General features: G+C 44.4%; 1 protein-coding gene and 1 long non-coding RNA gene across 10 annotated transcripts; both read right to left on the minus strand.

Moving 5' to 3' along the window:
- Positions 1-100: 100 nt before the first annotated feature.
- uimc1 (ubiquitin interaction motif containing 1) lies at positions 101-11,970 on the minus strand. Of its 9 annotated transcripts, none has more exons than XM_046411802.1 (24): positions 11,859-11,952; positions 11,465-11,536; positions 11,002-11,132; positions 10,173-10,257; positions 9,753-9,871; positions 9,159-9,306; positions 8,646-8,809; positions 7,683-7,961; positions 7,395-7,449; positions 7,192-7,298; positions 6,587-6,681; positions 6,159-6,348; positions 5,887-5,991; positions 5,589-5,644; positions 5,105-5,280; positions 4,917-4,984; positions 4,083-4,191; positions 3,470-3,784; positions 3,303-3,384; positions 3,124-3,226; positions 2,735-2,783; positions 2,571-2,588; positions 2,435-2,468; positions 101-1,942 (listed from the first exon to the last, which is right to left on the minus strand). In XM_046411802.1, exons 2-24 carry the CDS (start codon positions 11,493-11,495, stop codon positions 1,762-1,764), a joined length of 2,700 nt encoding a protein of 899 aa, XP_046267758.1. In that variant the 5' UTR covers positions 11,496-11,536; positions 11,859-11,952; the 3' UTR covers positions 101-1,761. The 9 variants fall into 9 exon arrangements, with proteins under 9 accessions (XP_046267758.1, XP_046267755.1, XP_046267754.1 ...); XM_046411799.1 differs by having other exon boundaries at positions 6,159-6,324; positions 7,683-8,381; XM_046411798.1 differs by having other exon boundaries at positions 6,159-6,327; positions 7,683-8,381.
- Positions 11,971-16,372: 4,402 nt separating this feature from the next.
- Positions 16,373-19,308, minus strand: LOC124071275. The gene is made up of 3 exons (XR_006845311.1): positions 19,172-19,308; positions 18,033-18,352; positions 16,373-17,799 (listed from the first exon to the last, which is right to left on the minus strand). It is a non-coding gene; the product is annotated as an uncharacterized LOC124071275 (long non-coding RNA).
- Positions 19,309-20,201: the final 893 nt, after the last annotated feature.

Genomic DNA, 20,201 nt, shown 5'->3' on the forward strand with positions numbered 1-20,201 from the left:
TCAGTGAGACACTGTGAAAAAACACTTCTCAAGGACAAAATAAGATAAAAACATCACGTATCATCAGCTGTATCTCTTTCATCAATGAAAAGCGTTTGTGTTCAGTGTATTACAAAGACTTTACTTCTGTTTTGACACAACAATAAGCAAATTTAACTCTAAAGTGCTGATACAGTATTCAAGGCTGACACTGTGACCATACAGTCAGAAACAGAGGAAAGGACACATTGCATCTCCATCAGCTCTACAGGAAATACTTTAGGTGATAAAAATGGTCCACAGTGACGAGAAAGCATGAAAGCTAACTGTTCTGAGCTGAGACGAGCAAATCCGACAGGAAAGCGAGGACACTTTTAGGCTGCTGAAGTGCAAATTTGATCGTGGCAGAAAACGCATTAAGGCTACGTTCACTTGCAGCTGGACAAAACACTGTGTCATGATGCTGCTGTGAAAAACCCTGAAAAGGCAGTTTATGATCTTAAAGGGGAAATTCTGAGATTTCAGGCTTTAAATGCATTGCGCTTCCCTCCACAAATGCCGGAGTCGTAGTAGGAATAGATGATGCGGCGCTAAAGGATCTTAACAGAAAATAGTTTTGATTCCCAGTTATGTGCTAAAAAATGCTAACATTTAGCGGGAAAACAGACAAAAAAGAAGACTGTGATTCAATTAGACCTTAATACACAGATTATTATTTTAGCTCCTATTTCAAAGAAATGCTGTGAGGGCTCATCAGTGGGTCGTCAATCCAGAAACATTTTTCCTCATTTGTAAGAGCTCGTGAGCAGCACCTCATCATAAACAAAAAACAGCTGGACAGTTGAAATAACTTAGTTCACTAAAAACCATAACGTTTTGCTACTTTTAGCTCCAAGAAACGTTTATTCTGTGGATGTATTCTCAGTAAGTCGGCTGTACTGAGTCTCAGCTGCGTATGAGGCTGAATTCAATCCTTAGCTTTTGCCTTTTCTTGTCATAAACGCGTTGACATACGTGAAGATGGATGATGCGGCTCCACTTCCTCTCGCTGTACAAAAGTGAAGCCATAACAGCGTGGATACAAGTGCTGCCACCTTGCCTTGGTTTTTAGTTTGCCTCATGTTCCATCTGCTAACAGCGGGGGACAAGGGGACAACTTTTGGGGAGCTCTCATGTTGTCCATCTTTATGAACAGTCAGTGGGTGGCACTAAAGAAAAATATCGGAGGATCGCAAACGTCAGTGGGATTCATCTTGCAGACGAAGTATGTCAACAACTATGGGATGGACAAATCATGGAAGTCCATCCAATAGTTGCTGACATACTTCAGACCAAAGACGTGGATGATCTCCATCAGCACGGCGACAAACAACAATTCACTTCCCTTATTTCTTATCTCATATAAGGCAAGATGCATTTTCCACAAGGCCAGTGAAATGTTGTTTGCATGGATGTCATGTACAATCTGAGACACAGTGCAGGGTATTACCAATGGAGCAAAATGATACCGTTAGACAGTAACCCAAAGCTGTAGTAACAAAAAGGAAAAGTTTCAATACACGAAGAGGTAGTCTGAAACACCTTCAACATCAACAAATGGAAACATTTAGTGGCACAGATAGAGTCACAGAGCCCGGCCTCTTTTGAATACATGACACATTCTGAACATCAGGAGCCTTTTCTGATCCCGATGTCACGTCCAACCTGATGACTCTTCAGGTGTTTAGTTAAGGCTCTGGTTTTCAGTAGTTCCAGTCAGTACCACCCACCTCCTCTTCTTCATCATCGTCGCCTCTGGCTCGGCTTCTTGGGCCGATTTTGCTTCTTGAAGTCGATAAGGCAGTCGGTGGCCTCAGAGATGGGAGTGAAGGATCTGATGGGAGAGTTGCTGATCCTGATGGCTGAAACAGCTCCTTCTTCCTCCTCCTCCTCCTCATCATCATCCCGCAGATCAATGATCTCTCTGATGCAAACACACAAACCCAGGCTCTGTCATTGCCCTTATTATAATCATTATTATTACTATTTTACTCTGTGGTCAGGTTTCACTTGTTAATGAGATATTAATCTCATTGTGGCTTCCTGACAAAATTAAGTGTTTATATGCACTAAACACATTTTATGACACGCTAAATTATTTCACAGCCAAAAGATCATTCAGACTTGATTCACTTTACTGACACGGAGCTTCCGTACAGCCATTAGAAATGTTGTGAATTTCTACTGTGAACAACTGAAGTCAGTGCAGTTGGGACGTGTGTTTTAATGGGTTTTTTAAAACTACACAACCTGATCCATACGAGAGCATCAATGTGACTGCCGAGTATCAGCACAAATGTTTCTGACTTTGACTTCCGCTGATACAAACGAGGCCTTCAAACTGTCAGTGCAAACGGCTCTAAATCAACACGTAGACCAAATCATCAGGCTTAACAATCTTTCTGAGACGTCTCACCCTGGCTGGTGTTTGGATCCAGAAGGCCGGGCATCTGTAAACATACAAAATGTAAATAAAACATGAGGCAACTCATGTTTGATTTTGAAATTCTACTTCTGAGGCAGCAGAAACGAGTCTGGATGTTGATGGCGACCTGAGGTGAAGATCTCATCTGTAAACCAGAAAAGCAGCTGTCGTTCAGAGGTCAACGGGCCTGATTATCACGTTTTGTGAGCTCAACCTCAGTGTGATTGATGTCTCACATTTTCTTTTGAAACATCGGCCACCCAAACATCCTTTCAAGACTTTCAGACCCACCTGAATCTCTGCTCTCTGTTTTCTGCAGGGCTGACAGCAGATTTCCCTTCTGAAAGGTCAGAAACATAGAAAATTGTAGTTATTCTTCACACCCAAAGAGTAATAAATAAAAATAATTAAGTTTAGGTACATGTTGTAAATTACTGACATAACATACCACGTACTAATTAATTTATTTATTATATCTGCACTTGCTGTTTTTTGCACTTCTGGTTAGATGCTAAACTGCATTTCGCTGCCCTTAGTTACATGAAGTTGAATCTAATCTAATCTAATCTAATGTTTCTGCGTTATCAAGAGTCATTTTCAGCTTATTTTCAACATGCAAATTCCCGGTCTTGTGTCAGTTGGTGTTACTGTTGGATGGTTGGGTGTTAAATGAGACTTACTGCTGCAGTCTTGGATGTCTGCCGCTGGATGCAAAGCTCTGTGTGTCTGCTGTAGTCTCTCAGAGGAACTGCCTTCTGACAGATGAAACATTTCTCTTGGTACCTGTGGAAAATAAGACCATCCATCTAAAACGCTGAGCTGTTCCTGTTAAATACGACCCCAGGCCACACGTACTTACTTGACCGAGTTGGAGAAGTCGTTCTTCTCTTCAGCAGCCCCTTCTGCTCTCCTTATTCTCTTCCTACGTGACTTCAATGACGCTACGAATTAGAGGAAAGCTTTTAAGTAAAGGTTTGAAGCCAGTGGGCCAAACTAATCAGAGGCGTTAGATAAAGTTCACGTCACCTTGGGAGCGGCAGGAGTCGGGCCTCCTCTCGTCCGTGATGGCCACCTCTCCATCGCAGTACGCAGCGTGCATCTCGATCTCCGTCACAGGAAAGGATCCCTGACAGATGGGACAGTCCACACTGCTTTTAAGCATTTGAGGGACGACGGCTGGTTCCAGTTCAGGAGCCGTTGAACTTTGAAGCCCTTGATCCCTTTTCTCCTCCACGTCTGGATCCTCGATGCCCTCCTCTACCTCCTCCTGTCTCTCATGTTGTCCACCAACATCGCTGCTTCTAACAGGGATGTTTCCCTTCATCTGTATGTCCACTGGAGCTGAAAAGACCCACATCAACTCATTTCTTAAATGTTATTTCCTGATGACACGCACCTACATTTCTGCTCCACAGAGTCAGAGAGCAGGTGCTGGTTTACAGACACTGAGTTATGTGAATTCCACTACAACACTGTTACTGCTACTCCGCCAAGCTTGTGAGCTTTAGCAGAAGTTCACAATATTTTAATATCATGAAACAAATTCTAAAGATTTACGGTGACTTTTGACCAAATGAGTAGTTCCTCTGTTTTGGCTGTGTAGAGGAAGGTTTAAAATTCATTAAGCATGCAGATTTACCGTCCAGCTCCACCTCCATCTCCTCCTCCTCCTGAGGCTCGTCCTCGGCTGGAGACTCGTCCTGCAGAATCATCTCGACCTCAGGCAGCTCAGGGCCTTTAGGTCGCAGCTGTGAAGAAATCCAAGAAATAGAAGAAAATGTTGTTGAAATAGAGAGAAAAGAGAGTGGACAAAATAAAGAAATTTATTGTTTTGTTTACTGATATTTATTTATTTTGATGATCCTGCCAAGAATCAGTGATGTTAATCTGGAAAATCACAGCTACGCGCCAGGCACATGCTGATTTGTTATCAGGGAGAAGCAGGAAAAACAAGTCAGGTTGCTGATTCTAATCTGAATAAACCTTTACACACACACTAAGCATAGACATGCTAAAGCACACACTTTGAAGTATATAATAAAAATAGATACCATAAAGTACACAAACATATGGACATAAAAGTAGAAATTCTAAACATGGACACTATAAAGTACACACGATACACTACACTCCTGTATGTGTAGTGTCCTGTATGTGTACTGGAATATGAATGCTGTAAAGTAGAAACCACAGAGTACATTCGAGGTACAGAAACTATTCAGTATTCACTCTCCAGTACACACTGAGTGAGGACACCACAGAGGACACAGTGCTGTAGTACTCCTCAGTCGATCTTTTACGCTGAATTGCGCTGAATTGTGGCAGTCTGCAGCCGTCATGTTGTTTTAGTGAAATTCCAGACGCAGGGTTACTTCCAACACAATTTCATATCCTCTGAGGTTCGTCCAGTTGTGATACAAACAGCACTGACTGCAGAGAAGGTCGGTTTGAAACTCAAAACACGTGAACTCACCTCCGCAGCAGAGTCGGTGTACAACATCAGATCCTGCGTCCTGTCGTCATCCTCACTCAGCTGAGTCTCTGTTGTTCAACAGACACGCACACACACACACACACTCTGACTGTCAGCAGCTCACAATATGTCTCAAAGTTTTTCATGAAAATTTCACAGCAGTGACAGAAAAGGTGTAGCTTCAGTACCTGGACAAACCTCACAGTCATCAGCATCCACCTCTCCTCCTCCCTCCATCTGCTTGTCTTCGTCTTTGCTCTCTCTTTGCTCCTCTTCACCCTTGTTGTCTTCTTCCACCTCTTGCTCAGCTGGGGGAGTATCAGCAGCGTCACACAGTCGCTTACTTCTCAGTCTGACGCCACGCCTGAAAATTATTTTCAATAAATACAAGAGCACAAGCGGCGTCATCTCGTGTGTTTCTCTGGATAAAACGGCAACTATTGGTCTGCGGTTTAAGACGGATCAAAAGATATGAATCCTGCCACTTGCTCTCCCAATGAATTCATCCTCACTGAACGTTTTTGGATTTTCAGCTGTTGGTCAACTAAAACAAGCAAGATGAAAACATAAAGGGTGGGGGAAAATAAAATGGCATTTTCACATTTTGTTTGCCTAAGTTTGCGCCGTTAAGGGCTTCCTCGGATGATCTTAAAATCAATCGGCCAGGTTTACCTTTGAGGAAGCTGTTGAGGTGATTCCACAGGTGAATCAGATGGAGATGGAGATTTCTGTGGGAAAAAACTGGTTCATGCTTATTGACTGCCTCACAATGAGTCACAGGTAGTTAAACAAGACGATTACACTTCCTGTACAGGTCTCTTTGCACAGTTCTAAAATATGAGATTGAAACATCAGATCGTCAGACCCACGTTTGGATCCTGAATCAACATAAGGTCCAGCTAACCATCAAACACTGTCCATGAACACAACAGCTGGAGACTCAGCAGCTGCATTAAAATCAGTTTCATACCTCAGGCTGTGGCAGGATGGCCTCCCCCCACTCGGCCTTCTGCAGCAGACCCCTCTGGGCCTGCTTCAGACTCTTCTCGTACACCTCCATCTGCGCCAGGATCACCTGAAGGCCGGGACACAGGTGGATGGATGAACAGATGGAACAGGGAGAAATTAGATGGTGTGAAACTTAAAGAGAGTAGATAATTAAACGTGTGTAAGTACAGAATCAAGTGTTCAAGTTTAAGTGTCCATGAATGATGCATTTACTGAGATGAAACAAATCTTCACCTGTGTGTAGCTGTCTGGGTCCAGGCCTCGTGGGCAGAAGGGAACCCCCCAGTAGTAATGCACTGTCGAGGCACCCACAGGCTCCCCAGACGGGGCCAACGCAGCACCGACCGTTTCCTCAATGCTGATTGGCTGTGGCCCCGTGGTGGGAGGCTGCTGTCGGCTGCTGCTGGACGTAGAGGCAGATGGTCTGAATGAGGTGTGTGGAGACATACGGACGGACTTAACATGAGCACAGAGTTGTCTTTCAGCTGGACACTCTCTTGAAAAAGTGATAAAAGGGCTAATTTGAGTATATTTCATATATTACTTTACATGCTGCTGCACTGTGATGTTCCTGACATGGACCAACAAACTAAAATTCACTGGCAACTTCCTGTTTCTGGTCAGCTTGATGTGGGACAGAGAAACGCTGGTGTCTTCTGTACCTGCGGGACGTCAGGTGGTTCAGGGGGGCGGGCTGGTCGTCTGCCTGATGAACAGGTCTCTCCTCTGGGAAGACCGGGCTGGGTGAGCCCACCGGCTGCAGCACATTACAGATGGAGACAACAAAACAACAATATAACCAAATTTCTAAATTAAACAGAGTGAATTAACAGATGACACACAAACAGAAGTGCCAATATAAAAAAAAATACTGGAAGAGGAAAAAAAGAGAGGAAAAAACTGAAATGACTTCACAAGAGATAAAAATAAAAATAAATGCAGTCTTCAGCAGTTTAAAGTGCAAATAAAATGAGAACTACAGGTGGATCATACAGACTAAACATCAAATCGTGATATTCTTAACACACTGGTGCTGTAGTTTTTAACAAACGTTACTCCAACGGGAAGTGAGAGTGATGTTTTTCAAAAACTGCAGTGAACAGGTGAGTCTTCACAAAGGCTCAACACGTTCTGACTTCCTGTCTGTGACCCTCAGCTCTGAACCCACTGGTTCCCACAGAAGACGTAAATCTTTCGCTCAGTTCAACAAACAGGAGGTGTCGCAGTCTGGTAAACTGGTCGTCCAGCTGAGAGAAAACCTCCGTACCGTGATGCCGTCATCCTCGTCCGACCAAAGTAGAACCATATCACTGCTCAGCTCCACCTCGCACGAGTCCCGGTCTTTGGACATTTTCTTCAGCTCCTTTGCATCATCTAAAACCAGAAAACACACACAGACCCGCTGATCAACAGGCTGCGTTCACATCATGAAGATGAATTAGGATCAGGGTGTGTAATGTTTCAGCGTACCCGACTTGGACGGCTCGTTAGACCTAATGTCTTGATGGTGATCAGTCTCGCCGTCCTGTGTTCAAAGGCAGGAAGAAGAGAGGAGCAAACAGGACTTATGAAAAGATGTCTGGATGTTACAGCTGAAAAAAATATCCTTTAATGTCCTGAGATCACGTCAATTAAAACTTTGAGAATAACTGATGACAAAAAACAGAAACAAATTTCAGCTGAGATATCATTATTGGTTGCTTTTAACTCTCACATGTCAGTATCAGTGCTTCTCTGCTACTCAAGGCCTGAACTCACTAGCCTCAGACTCTGAGAAGGACTTTGGGTAACAGGACAAGGACTCACAGACTCTGAGCATTTCTGCACATCGAGACGAATCTCCTGTCGTCGTCCGGTCCTGCCAAACGCTGGACTTATACAGCGACTGTGACTCTGCCCAGTCTGTTCTCCGTCCGTCTCTGAGAATTTAGGAACCTTGCAGGTTGCTGATCTCTCTGGGTGGGGTGCGGGACTTCCTGGGAATACTGGGCTCTGAGACCGACAGGACGTGGACCTCACAGAGGAGGTTAAACTCTCCTGAGGAGAGAATGTGAACCCTGAGTTACAGACTTGGGGGTTACAGGCACTTGGAGGCTGATCTTTCTGAGTATTCCTGCCAAACACTGGACTTTTAAAATACTCTTGATCCAGCTCTGTCTCCCCATCGTCTCCCTGATCAGTCTCTGAGAAGACAGGACTTTTAGGAGATGCTGTGTGCTTGGACAAAGTGAAGTTACAGGAGCTTTTGGGAAATGTTGGGCTCTTGGGTTGAGCAGGTAAAGACTTTTGAGGCGAAGCCAAGCTGTCCTGAGAGCACCACACAAACCCTGAGGTTCTGCAGGCCTGCAGCAGGTTCTGGCTCAGCCGGGATAACTGAACTTCAGCTCTGCAGCCAGTTGAGGGGAAGACGGGGGATTTACAGAGCTGACAGTCGTCAATCTGCGTCGAGTCAGAGCTCTGAGAAGAGAAATGCATATGTGATCACTCACCTGAATCCAACATTCACTGTCTTTGAGCTCTGATTTTGGCCTCCACCAGCTCCTGAAAGCAATCATGAATTGCAGCCACAGATAGCAGCTACTGCAGACAACAGCTCGAGCTCTTGGTAACCATGACAAGCAATGTTTTCTGGCATCTTATTGCTTAAAAAAATAATTAAAGAACCAAAACAAACAAAAATCAATAGACTAATTAGAAGGAAAAAAAGTCTTCATGCCAAACCTGCGGTGAGTCCAGCGGCAGGTCCAGGACCTCTGAGCTGGAGGATGACGCCTGAGAGTAGATCTTCTGAGTCTGGGACAAGTCTGGCATTTCCAGCAGAGGACTTCCTTCAGTCCTTTTCCGTTTTTTGTTCCTCTTGCTTTCATTTCCACCTCTTTTTGCTCCTGGGAATACAATACAGCATGTTTTCAAACTCTTTAGAGTTTCTGCAGTTTGATTTCATTCCAGCAGTTGGTCTGATTAGGAACCAAAATGACAAATCTGATATGTTTCCGTTTCCAGAGTTTTTCAGAGGCAAGTTATATTTGTGACTGCATTCTAACATTAACCACCCTTACTGGTCCGGTCTGTTAAGAACATAAATCAACTAACTTATAGAGTTGAGGCTGGCCACCACAAATAAATCGATGCATGGGAAACGACGTTTGCTGCTATGGTACTTGTGTCAAAAAACACTAACAATACGTGTGACCACCAACAACACACCCTACTCAGCCGTCTTCAGTGACTCACCTCGGGTCAGGAGTGTCTCTGCTGTGCAGACGTCCTGTGATGCTCCCTGATCGACGGGAGACGCAGGCTTTCCGTTTGGGTACGAGAGTTTCCGTCGAGAGGAGATCCTGAGTGATGCTTCAGTGTCAGGGTGTGTCTGACTGACCATCTTAAAGGGAAAAACCACACAAAGGGCTACAGCTGTAATTCTTAAATGCGTCAGTGTTTGAACCACATTAATCAAAGTTGACCTTTGGCTTTTTGGATCACTTGTCATCATTTTCTCCTGTTAAGTCATATGAGTGAAATTTTGTCATAATTAGTGCATGAATTCTTGAGTTATGGCTGTTATTATTATTGTTAGAACACACAGTACCACAGACACGCTTCAGTCATCGTTGCTTTTATATTTATTTATATAGAGAGGCATATTATTTTAAGTTACATGTATATAATAGTTCTATGCTTGTGTTCAACTCTCTTTGCTCAGTCATTATCCTTTGTTTTTAGCTGTACATCCAGTTCTATCCTCTAGTAAATTGTGCTGTGTGTCACACTCAGTCACTGAATCAAAAACAGGGTCGACCTCCATGTCAGAGCCGTTACTGTACTCACACTCTCCTGGATGGCTTTGATCATGGCCTCTTCCTCCCTCTGCTGCCTGAGTGCAGTTATACTGGCTTCCTGTTCGCTGAGACGCAGGGCCAAGTCCATCATTTCCTCCTCCGTCATCTCTGAAAACAGAGAGGCCTACGAGTCAGGGTTGTCTTAGTGATCTTAACTATTCACACAGACTGATGACATCATAACAAAATATGCTTAGTACGGTGCCACATGTAATGATGGTGTGACACATTCAATTGGCCTTGAAATGAGTACAGTTCCATGTCTTACTTGCTCAACATGGTAAGAATATTTCAACTGTAAACATTCAGAATTATTTCTACTGAAATTCACTTCAGTGCTAATATTCTTGTACTTTGCCATCTCAATAAATTTTGCACAAATTAGAACACAGTGTGTGGTGTTCTGTACCTTTGGGTTTGGATTTGTTTTCCCTCTCCCTTCTGCGTTTTCCTCTGAGTGTTACAGGTGGCAGAAGTGATGATGAGAGCTCGTCCTGGAAGAACAAACAGTCCAAGTTTTGGCGCTGCCATTTCTCTGAGGTCACAGAGGCCTCGTGTTTCAGTGATCTGGTTTGTCCAGTTTTTAGCTGAAGAGTTTGACAAACTACAGTAGATTCAAATTATCCCAGAAGTATCACTGATATGTGACAATCCAGCCACAGTCAAAGCATCAAATCTACTCTGTTGGAAACATATCGTGTTTTTGCCATACCTTGCCTCAGTATATATTATATTATGTGCTGGTATGTATGGCTGTTGATGTTTTGATGGAGATTTTTTCTGTGCAAAACTAATTCCCCAAGGGGCAGTAAATGCTTCATTAAGACACATATTTAAATCTTCCCCAAACACCGGTCTGAATTTGTGCGGTTAGGTGAATAACTGTGATTTGAAAGTTATTGGAAAAAAATAAAGTCAGACCAGCAGGAGTGTGTGAGAGCAGTGCTGCGATACTCTGCAACTCCAGAGTTTAGCGATAGGAGCCTATCTGTACATGAACCTGTTCATCTCAGCTGATTCTGAATAAAGTTCACATTTGCCATTGCCATGGAAATCAACATCCAAATCAGAAATCAAATGCTTTGTGTTTCTTCTTTTTTTAAGAGAAAGGAGACTTTGTATCAGCTGCACTGCAAAAGACTGGCCCGCACACGCCCCACGTGACAAAGCTTCGAGTTATTCTCACTGAAGCTTTAAAGCCGCGAGAACGGCATTCTGGACACCCCTAATTTATTTACGTTGTCGTCTCCATCGTCGAGAGCTTTGTCCTCCTGTGTGTTTTCGTCAATCTGTTGTTCTCCAGAGGGACTGTCACCAGAATCCTGGATCACTTGCTTCCTCAGAGCCATCCTGGTCTTCTTCTGAGAACCTTAAACCATCAGGGAAAAAAAAAGATTCAAGTGTTACATTTCAAAACCCTTCGATTCAGCATCTCATCACTCAAATTCCTGCTGATCAGAGTTTATTGTATTTATTTTTTTTTTATCTTAAAAACATTAAGAGGACTGAGAAACGCGTATGCAGCACACATGCCTATTTGTCTTGACTGGTTAAAAACACAGGATGAGAGCGATCAAATTAAATCACAGCTTCAATAATGTGATGTTTGAGACCAGGGGATAATCTTAGCGTACACTTAACCTTAAACTGCACCAAAGCTAATGATAGTGGGCCTCTCTCAGCAGTAGTCACTTGATTTACCTGACGATGACGAGTGCCCTCTTCCTCTCATTTGTCCGATGTCACGAGTGCGGACTCCAAACAAACTCACCTCTGAGTTAAAGTTCGGAAAAAGGCGAAGCGAGAACGCTTTAACTACTTAAAGTAGATTAATCCACATAATGATCAGTACAGCTCATATCTAAAGGCTCGCGCATAGCAGATACCTTCCGTTCGAGTTAGCTTACACAACCATTGATATGGAAACAAACTGGACACACGAGACACTAAAAACTCTTAATAAAGTTCATCTTCTCAATTTTCTCTTAACTTAACCGTACAGCTCAAGAGCACTTTTGGTGTTTGTGTTTTTATATATCGAAGAGCTAAAGAAAACTGCGATAAATCAAATTATATTCATTTTGGAAACACTCACAGCAGACTTTTCCTCACTTTCGCGGCGCCATGTTTGTTTCTGTTGACGTAATCACGTGATTTCTACGTAAAGCACGTCTATCACGCTGCCTTCACCGACTACAGGTTCATGTTACTTTTATTATTTTCTACATCCACAAATGTAAATTTTCCAAAGTTAGACCTCTTTTTTGTGTTTTTATGAAAGAACTCGAATTGTATTTTAAATCAGTGTCTTCTTCTAAAAATAACAAAGCTATTAAAACTATGAGGCTGACAAATCTTCACCTGTGTCCTGATGGCAACAGGGAGAAGAGTGAGTGTCCGGGGCGATGGGGCTGCCTGAGGATCTTCTCGGCTCTTGACCTGCATCGTTTGGTGTAAACGTCCTGCAGGTCGGGTAAAGTTGTTCCGATTGTCCGCTCAGCTGAGCGGACTTCCCTTCTAAGGGCTGAGAGGTCCTGCTTTGTGCAGCTGCCCATCCATGTGGTGATGCTCCCACTCAAGATGCTCTCAGTGGTGCAGGTGTAGAAGTTCCTGAGCACCTTGAGGGTGAGCCTGAAGTCTCTGAGGCGTCTGAGGTGGAACAGACGCTGCCTGGCCTTCTTAACAGTCCTGTGAATGTGCAGTGACCAGGACAGGTCCCGTGTGATGGTCACACTGAGGTATTTAAAACTGTCCACCCTCTCCACCTCAGACCCGCCGATGCAGAGTGGACGGATGTCCTTCTGCCGCTTCTTCCTGTAGTCCACAATCAGCTCCTTAGTTTTGCTGACGTTCAGCAGGAGGTTATTCTCCTGGCATCAGCTCTCCAGGTGGGTGATCTCCTTCCTGTAGGCCTGCTCCTTGTTGTGGGAGATTAACCCCACAATGGCTGTGTCGTCAGCAAACTTTATAATGGTGTTACTGTCTGATGTGGACACACAGTCATGTGTGTACAGGGAGTACAGCAGGGGACTCAGCACGCAGCCTTGGGGGGATCCAGTGTTGAGGGTGAGGGGGGGGGTGAGTTATAGGGGCCCACGCGTACCACCTGTTGTCTGCCAGTAAGGAAGCTGTGGATCCACCTGCACAGGGAGGAGTTCAGTCCAAGATCACACAGCTTGGTTGCCAGCCTGGAGAGGACTATGGTATTGAATGCTGAGCTGTAGTCCACAAACAGCACTCTCACATAGTTCCCCATCCTAGTGTCTACGTGGGAAAGTGTCTTGTGCAGCAGGAAGGTTATGGTTATGGTTGTAAACACCAGTGCGAGCTGTTCAGCGCAGGCTTTGAGGACCCGACCGCTAATGCCGTCAGGCCCTGCTGCTTTCCTGGTGTTTACACTTCTAAACATCCTCCTCACCTCCAGCTCCGTCACAGTGAGTGTCACCTCTTCACCGGCTGGGAGCGCAGCTTCTTGCCTGCTGTCTGACTCGAAGCGTGCAAAGAAGTTGTTGAGCTCATCAGCCAGAGAAGTGTCGACTCTAATCGCGGGTGGATGTGTAGCTTTGTAGGTGGATGTGTAGCTTTATAGGAGCTTCGGTACGTTCGCCTCATCTCCTGTATTTTTTTTTTTTTCCACATATATTCTTATTAGGGTGAGGAGCTCCGTCACCCGGGAGGAGCTCGGAGGAGAGCCGCTGCTCCTCCACATCGAAAGGAGCCAGTTGAGGTGGCTCGGGCATTTGTTTCGGATGCCCCCTGGACGCCTTCCTGGGGAGGTGTTCCGGGCACGTCCCGCCGGGAGGAGGCCCCGAGGAAGACCCAGGACACGCTGGAGGGACTATGTCACTCGGCTGGCCTGGGAACGCCTTGGGCTCTGCCCGGAAGAGCTGGAGAAAGTGTCTGGGGAGGGGGAAGTCTGGGCATCTCTGCTCAAGCTGCCGCCCCCGCGACCCGGTCCCAGATGTTTTATTTTTTTTTCATTTTATTATTATTTGTTATTTTGTATTTTGTATGGTGTATGGAGTCAAATTCCTTGTATGGTCAGAATCAAATAAAGCTGATTCTGATTCTGATTCTGATCAATCGTTTTATTTAGGAATGTGGGAAGAAACCGGAGCACCCGGGGAAAACCCTTACCAACATGGAGAGAGCACACACATACACACCTCACCAACAGGTGTGAAGGCAGCAAACCTTCACCTTGCTGCCGTGAAGTCGCAGTGTGAATTGTTGAGGCACCGCATGTCCTTTTCATGTCATCACGATGAAAACACGTGAACAGGTGCTCTCTCCAGGTGTTCTCATCGTGATGAGATGTCGTCCTATTTGATGTTGTCCTATTTGGCTGTCCAGGTGTTGGCCTGTCCACACCAATGAACAGGCAAACACAATGAGCCAAAATGGCATGGAATTTTGGCGCGGAAGAAGACGGGATCTGTTATGAGGTCGATCTACCACCGAAGCAAGCTCTGAAGGGCTTCGTAAGAGCTTTGCACACGGATGAAAAGAACCCGACAACAGCGTTCTTCTTTGTCGTTACAGCATTCCCAGTCAGGTGAGTCTTCAAGGCCTGGATAACAACATCATCAGCAGCTGGATCCTGTGATGCCATTGCTTTCAGGAGCTCCTCTGCAGAGCCAAACTGCTGGCGCAGATCTCTGAACAAAGCCTTGGAGATCTTCTTCAGAGTTCCACCGTCTGGGCTGACGGCAATGTCAGTGAACTTGATTTCTTCCATCGCCTCATTTCTCAAATTCTTGATGATCCTATTGAAATCGTCTTGGGGCAGCGACGTCCTGGCCTTCTTTGTCGTATGCAGCAGGAAGCGAACGAGCAGCAGGATGATCAGTGTGTGCGTTGTGTCACGATCATCTGCTGATGTTGCTGACTCAGAACTACATTTGTCAGGAGAAACCGCTGGCACAGCTGTGGAGTCATCAGGCTGAGCTTCACACAGTGAGGCCGCACTGGCTGACTGGGAAATTGCGTCGTTTGGACAACCCGCTTCAGTGCCAGCAGTTTCAGTTGATATCTGGTCGATCGTGTCTCCTGGTTGGTCTCTGGTATTTGTGTGGTCAGAACTCTGCTGACTTTCTACTGCTTCTTCTAAACTGTCATGGCTACGTACATCAGCACCATGACTATCGTCAGTATCCTCACTTTGTTCAGAATCCTCAGAATCCTCAGTATCCTCAGTATCTTCAGTACTTTCACTGTGTTCACTAAAATCAGAATCTGCAGCTCCTTCATTATTTTCAGCTCTTTCATTATTTTCAGCTCCTTCTAAACTGTCATGGCTAAGTACATAAGTATCATGACTATCTTCAGTATCCTCACTCTGTTCAGTATCCTCACTCTGTTCAGTATCAGTATACTGTTCACTCAAATCAGACCCAGAGAAATAATAGTCATACAGATCTGATGTTTCTTGATTTTCAGTATTTGATGTCCAGAAATTGGTGACCTCTGTCAAAATGTCAAAGGCCTCTCTGTTCAAAACAGAATAAATTACACAACAGGGCCCCTGCTTTATGACGGTATCCTTTTCTTGGCTGAGGTCTGGAGCTTTGCTTGTGCTGGCCTTGTCTTGGGTTTTGTCTTGTGAGATGGACTGGCACTTCAAATTTTGCATGATTGTATCTAAATCAGGAACTAAAGGATCAATATATGTGCTACAGAATTCATAAAAATCACAAGTGCCCACAGTCTCTGTGTTTTCGATGTCATCCAAGATTGGAGATGTGTTTGCTGATTTGTAGACCTTTGAAAAGCACTGGCAGCGGTCTTCAAACATGCACACAAGTGATTTAGAAACTAGAAACATCATAGCATAAAGAGTTGTGAATGATATGCAGTTGCAGTCAAATTTCAAGGGCATATGAATTGGATAGCTGTTCATTATTACTTCTATGCGAGAGTTGATCCTGTCCGTCACCTCACTGGCGACCATCCCAATTAACCTGTCTAAGCTATTGCACTGATGGGACTCTTTTCTGCTTCCACAAGCAACAGATAAACAATGTGGAAGGATGATTTTCAGGTTTTTCAGAACATCATTCTGTTCTATACCAAAGAAACACCGGTCAGGGTCTACATGACAGAATATCCGTGGGGCTTTCCTGTGCCAGTCAGAAGTAACTGGTCTAATAGCTTGCAGAATAGTTGTGGAACATGAATGAACAATGCCCTGACATATGCTGATCAGCACAGTGAAACTACATTGGTCATGGATGCCAGATACCACTTTGCTCCAGTGGTTTCTAACCAGAGACTGTACGTATGGGCTGATAATTATGTTGCTTGGATGGATTGGGGGGAATTTCACGTAAGCGATCACCATGACTCCTGATAGAGCCGTAGTAGCTGTTCTTCTACTTGCTTCTCACTTCGTGTTGTCTGCCGCTCTGTCTTCACTTCTCGTGATTAAGCAATTGTGTGCCGCTACGGTCGGTTTATAAGGACAGGAAGACAGGATTCAAAGCCGTGTCCTTTGATCATCCGGATCAAAGGAATTCGCACTTGACGCCGCAGCAGTGGGCGTGGCCCATCACGCGAACGACTTCCGGTGAGTGCGACGTCTTTCCGGTGCGCGCAGGGGGCGCGCAGGTGGCGCCCAGACCAGATCTGAAACTGATCAAATATGTTGCTACAACAGCAGCTGGAGCCCGAGTCGAATCAAATAATATCCAATCACGATCCTTCTTTAACCTCAACAAGCAGTTTAATAAGCCGAGAGAAGAGCGGGACGGCTTAACTTTCAGGAGAGTCTGAAAGTCCTGCTGAAGTTCATTTTGGAGAGCAATTAGGAGCTCATGTAGAAACACTTTCCCATTATTTCCGACTGTCGTTGTCACTGAGTCAGTGCTGACAGAAACGCAACTCGTCCCACTTTCTCAGTGCGAGATACTGGCTGCGTACTGTCTGCGTGTCACCGCCGGGTGGCGCTGCACCTTAATCCACATTCACCAAAATATCCGCTTTCACATACACTAAACATACTGGTGACACACAAGGGGAAAAAAATAACCCATTTGGACTGAGGAACAAAAAAAATAAGCCACGCATTTGCATGTTTTTGTGAGAAGTAGCAACGCATACAACAAACATAGTCAAATTTGACCAATTCCACATTAAAGAGACTTTTTGTGAGTTTTGAGAGTTTTATGTGCAAAAATCTTGTCCTCATGTGCTTCAAAGTGCTGAGACTGAATAATATTGAAAAGCTACCGTTTTCTATTTTTCAGGACTTCATCTCCAATTCACAGTTAAGCACAGAAATATAACAGATCATTACCAATCATAAAGTCAATAGCTAATAAATTGCCAGACACTAACTAAGGAGACTCCAGTCACCTGAAGCCCGAGCTTCTTAAAACCAAAAACAGCCTGGTTAGCATTTAGAAAAGGTCTGTAAATTTAACTGAAGTCTGCTTAAGCGTGGTGTAAATATTACATCTCACACATCTCTTTGCTACCTGCTCCATTCAGGAGGTGCTGGATGAAAGAAGCTTGCAGGCAGCCTTTGCAGTTTTCAGTTTCAACTGGTTAAAAACAGTTTTCTGGGACTCTGCATAATATGGTGAAAAATACCACATGGGTGATCTGAGGACGTGTGAAACAACTCTTGAGCTGAACAGATAAACTTTGGCGCAGCGACAGCAGTAATGCGGTCGTTGTATCGGTCCGTCGTGGTAAAGAGAGAGCTGAGCCGTAAGGTGAAGATCTCAATTTACCAGTCAATCTACGTTCCCACCCTCACCTATGGTCATGAACTTTGGGTCATGACCGAAACTGCAGTGAACAGGTGAGTCTTCACAAAGGCTCAACACGTTCTGTCTTCCTGTCTGTGACTCTCAGCTCTGAACCCACTGGTTCCCACAGAAGACGTAAATCTTTCGCTCAGTTCAACAAACAGGAGGTGTTGCAGTCTGGTAAACTGGTCGTCCAGCTGAGAGAAAACCTCCGTAATGTTTCAGCGTACCCGACTTGGACGGCTCGTTAGACCTAATGTCTTGATGGTGATCAGTCTCGCCGTCCTGTGTTCAAAGGCAGGAAGAAGAGAGGAGCAAACAGGACTTATGAAAAGATGTCTGGATGTTACAGCTGAAAAAAATATCCTTTAATGTCCTGAGATCACGTCAATTAAAACTTTGAGAATAACTGATGACAAAAAACAGAAACAAATTTCAGCTGAGATATCATTATTGGTTGCTTTTAACTCTCACATGTCAGTATCAGTGCTTCTCTGCTACTCAAGGCCTGAACTCACCAGCCTCAGACTCTGAGAAGGACTTTGGGTAACAGGACAAGGACTCACAGACTCTGAGCATTTCTGCACATCGAGACGAATCTCCTGTCGTCGTCCGGTCCTGCCAAACGCTGGACTTATACAGCGACTGTGACTCTGCCCAGTCTGTTCTCCGTCCGTCTCTGAGAATTTAGGAACCTTGCAGGTTGCTGATCTCTCTGGGTGGGGTGCGGGACTTCCTGGGAATACTGGGCTCTGAGACCGACAGGACGTGGACCTCACAGAGGAGGTTAAACTCTCCTGAGTGATGCTTCAGTGTCAGGGTGTGTCTGACTGACCATCTTAAAGAGAAAAACCACGCAAAGGGCTACAGCTGTAATTCTTAAATGCATTAACATTAATCAAAGTTGACCTTTGGCTTTTTGGATCACTCGTCATCATTTTCTCCTGTTAAGACATATGAGTGAAATTTTGTCATAATTAGTGCATGAATTCTTGAGTTATGGCTGTTATTATTATTGTTAGAACACACAGTACCACAGACACGCTTCAGTCATCGTTGCTTTTATATTTATTTATATAGAGAGGCATATTATTTTAAGTTACATGTACATAATAGTTCTATGCTTGTGTTCAACTCTCTTTGCTCAGTCATTATCCTTTGTTTTTAGCTGTACATCCAGTTCTATCCTCTAGTAAATTGTGCTGTGTGTCACACTCAGTCACTGAATCAAAAACAGGGTCGACCTCCATGTCAGAGCCCTTACTGACGATGACGAGTGCCCTCTTCCTCTCATTTGTCCGATGTCACGAGTGCGGACTCCAAACAAACTCACCTCTGAGTTAAAGTTCGGAAAAAGGCGAAGCGAGAACGCTTTAACTACTTAAAGTAGATTAATCCACATAATGATCAGTACAGCTCATATCTAAAGGCTCGCGCATAGCAGATACCTTCCGTTCGAGTTAGCTTACACAACCATTGATATGGAAACAAACTGGACACACGAGACACTAAAAACTCTTAATAAAGTTCATCTTCTCAATTTTCTCTTAACTTAACCGTACAGCTCAAGAGCACTTTTGGTGTTTGTGTTTTTATATATCGAAGAGCTAAAGAAAACTGCGATAAATCAAATTATATTCATTTTGGAAACACTCACAGCAGACTTTTCCTCACTTTCGCGGCGCCATGTTTGTTTTTGTTGACGTAATCACGTGACTTCTACGTAAAGCACGTCTATCACGCTGCCTTCACCGACTACAGGTTCATGTTACTTTTATTATTTTCTACATCCACAAATGTAAATTTTTTTCATGAAAGAGCTCGAATTGTATTTGAAATCGGTGTCTTCTTCTAAAAATAAGAAAGCTATTAAAACTATGAGGGTGTGCTCCCACTTTAATAAGATTAGATTAGATTCAACTTTATTGTCATTACACATGTACAAGTACAATGCAACGAAACGCAGTTTGACATCTAACCAGAAGTGCAATAAGCAGTAAGTGCCAGATATACAATAATTTACAGTATGTACAGGTGTCTATGCTACAGATACAATATAAACATGATACACAGGTAGTTGTCATAATATACAGAGATTCTAAGTACTATGAACATACTATACAGATGGATATGTGCTTAAATGTGCATCCAGTGTAGGCGGAAACTATAACACAATTTACAAATGATATGTACAGATGTTAAATTAACTATAAATCACTAGTGCAATGGATAGCATGGTGTGTACAGCGATAGGCAGTAGGCTAACTATATTAGCAGTGAGGTAGAGGAACTAGTGCAACACTCAGTACGTAGTACTCAGTTAGGATAGGGTGGTGTAGTGGAGTGTGGTGTAGGGTGAGGGTGTTAGTGGGGGGCTGAGTTCAGTAAGGAGACAGCCCTGGGGAAGAAGCTGTTGCTCAGCCTGCTGGTCCTGGCCTTGAGGCTCCTGAAGCGGCTGCCAGACGGCAAGAGTGCAAATAGACCACGAGCAGGGTGGGAGGAGTCCTTGAGGATGCTGCGAGCTCGACGCAGACAGCGTTTCCTCTGGGTGTCTTCAGGGGCTGGAAGTGGAGTCCCTGTGATGCGCTGGGCGGTTTTCACCACTCGCTGAAGCGCCTTGCGGTCTGCAACCGAGCAGTTCCCATACCATCCTGTGACACAGCTGGTCAGGATACTTTCGATTGCAC

Source organism: Scatophagus argus, chromosome 14 (assembly GCF_020382885.2).
Source record: "Scatophagus argus isolate fScaArg1 chromosome 14, fScaArg1.pri, whole genome shotgun sequence".
Taxonomy (NCBI): domain Eukaryota; kingdom Metazoa; phylum Chordata; class Actinopteri; family Scatophagidae; genus Scatophagus; species Scatophagus argus.

Excerpts from the sequence above, each read along its gene's own strand:
- uimc1 (XM_046411794.1), bottom strand. The coding sequence starts at position 11,495 with ATGAGAGGAAGAGGGCACTCGTCATCGTCAG. Across the intron at positions 10,258-11,001 it reads TCGACGATGGAGACGACAAC|GACGAGCTCTCATCATCACT; the intron begins GTAAATAAATTA and ends TTGTTCTTCCAG. Across the intron at positions 7,299-7,394 it reads TAACGAGCCGTCCAAGTCGG|ATGATGCAAAGGAGCTGAAG; the intron begins GTACGCTGAAAC and ends TTCTGGTTTTAG.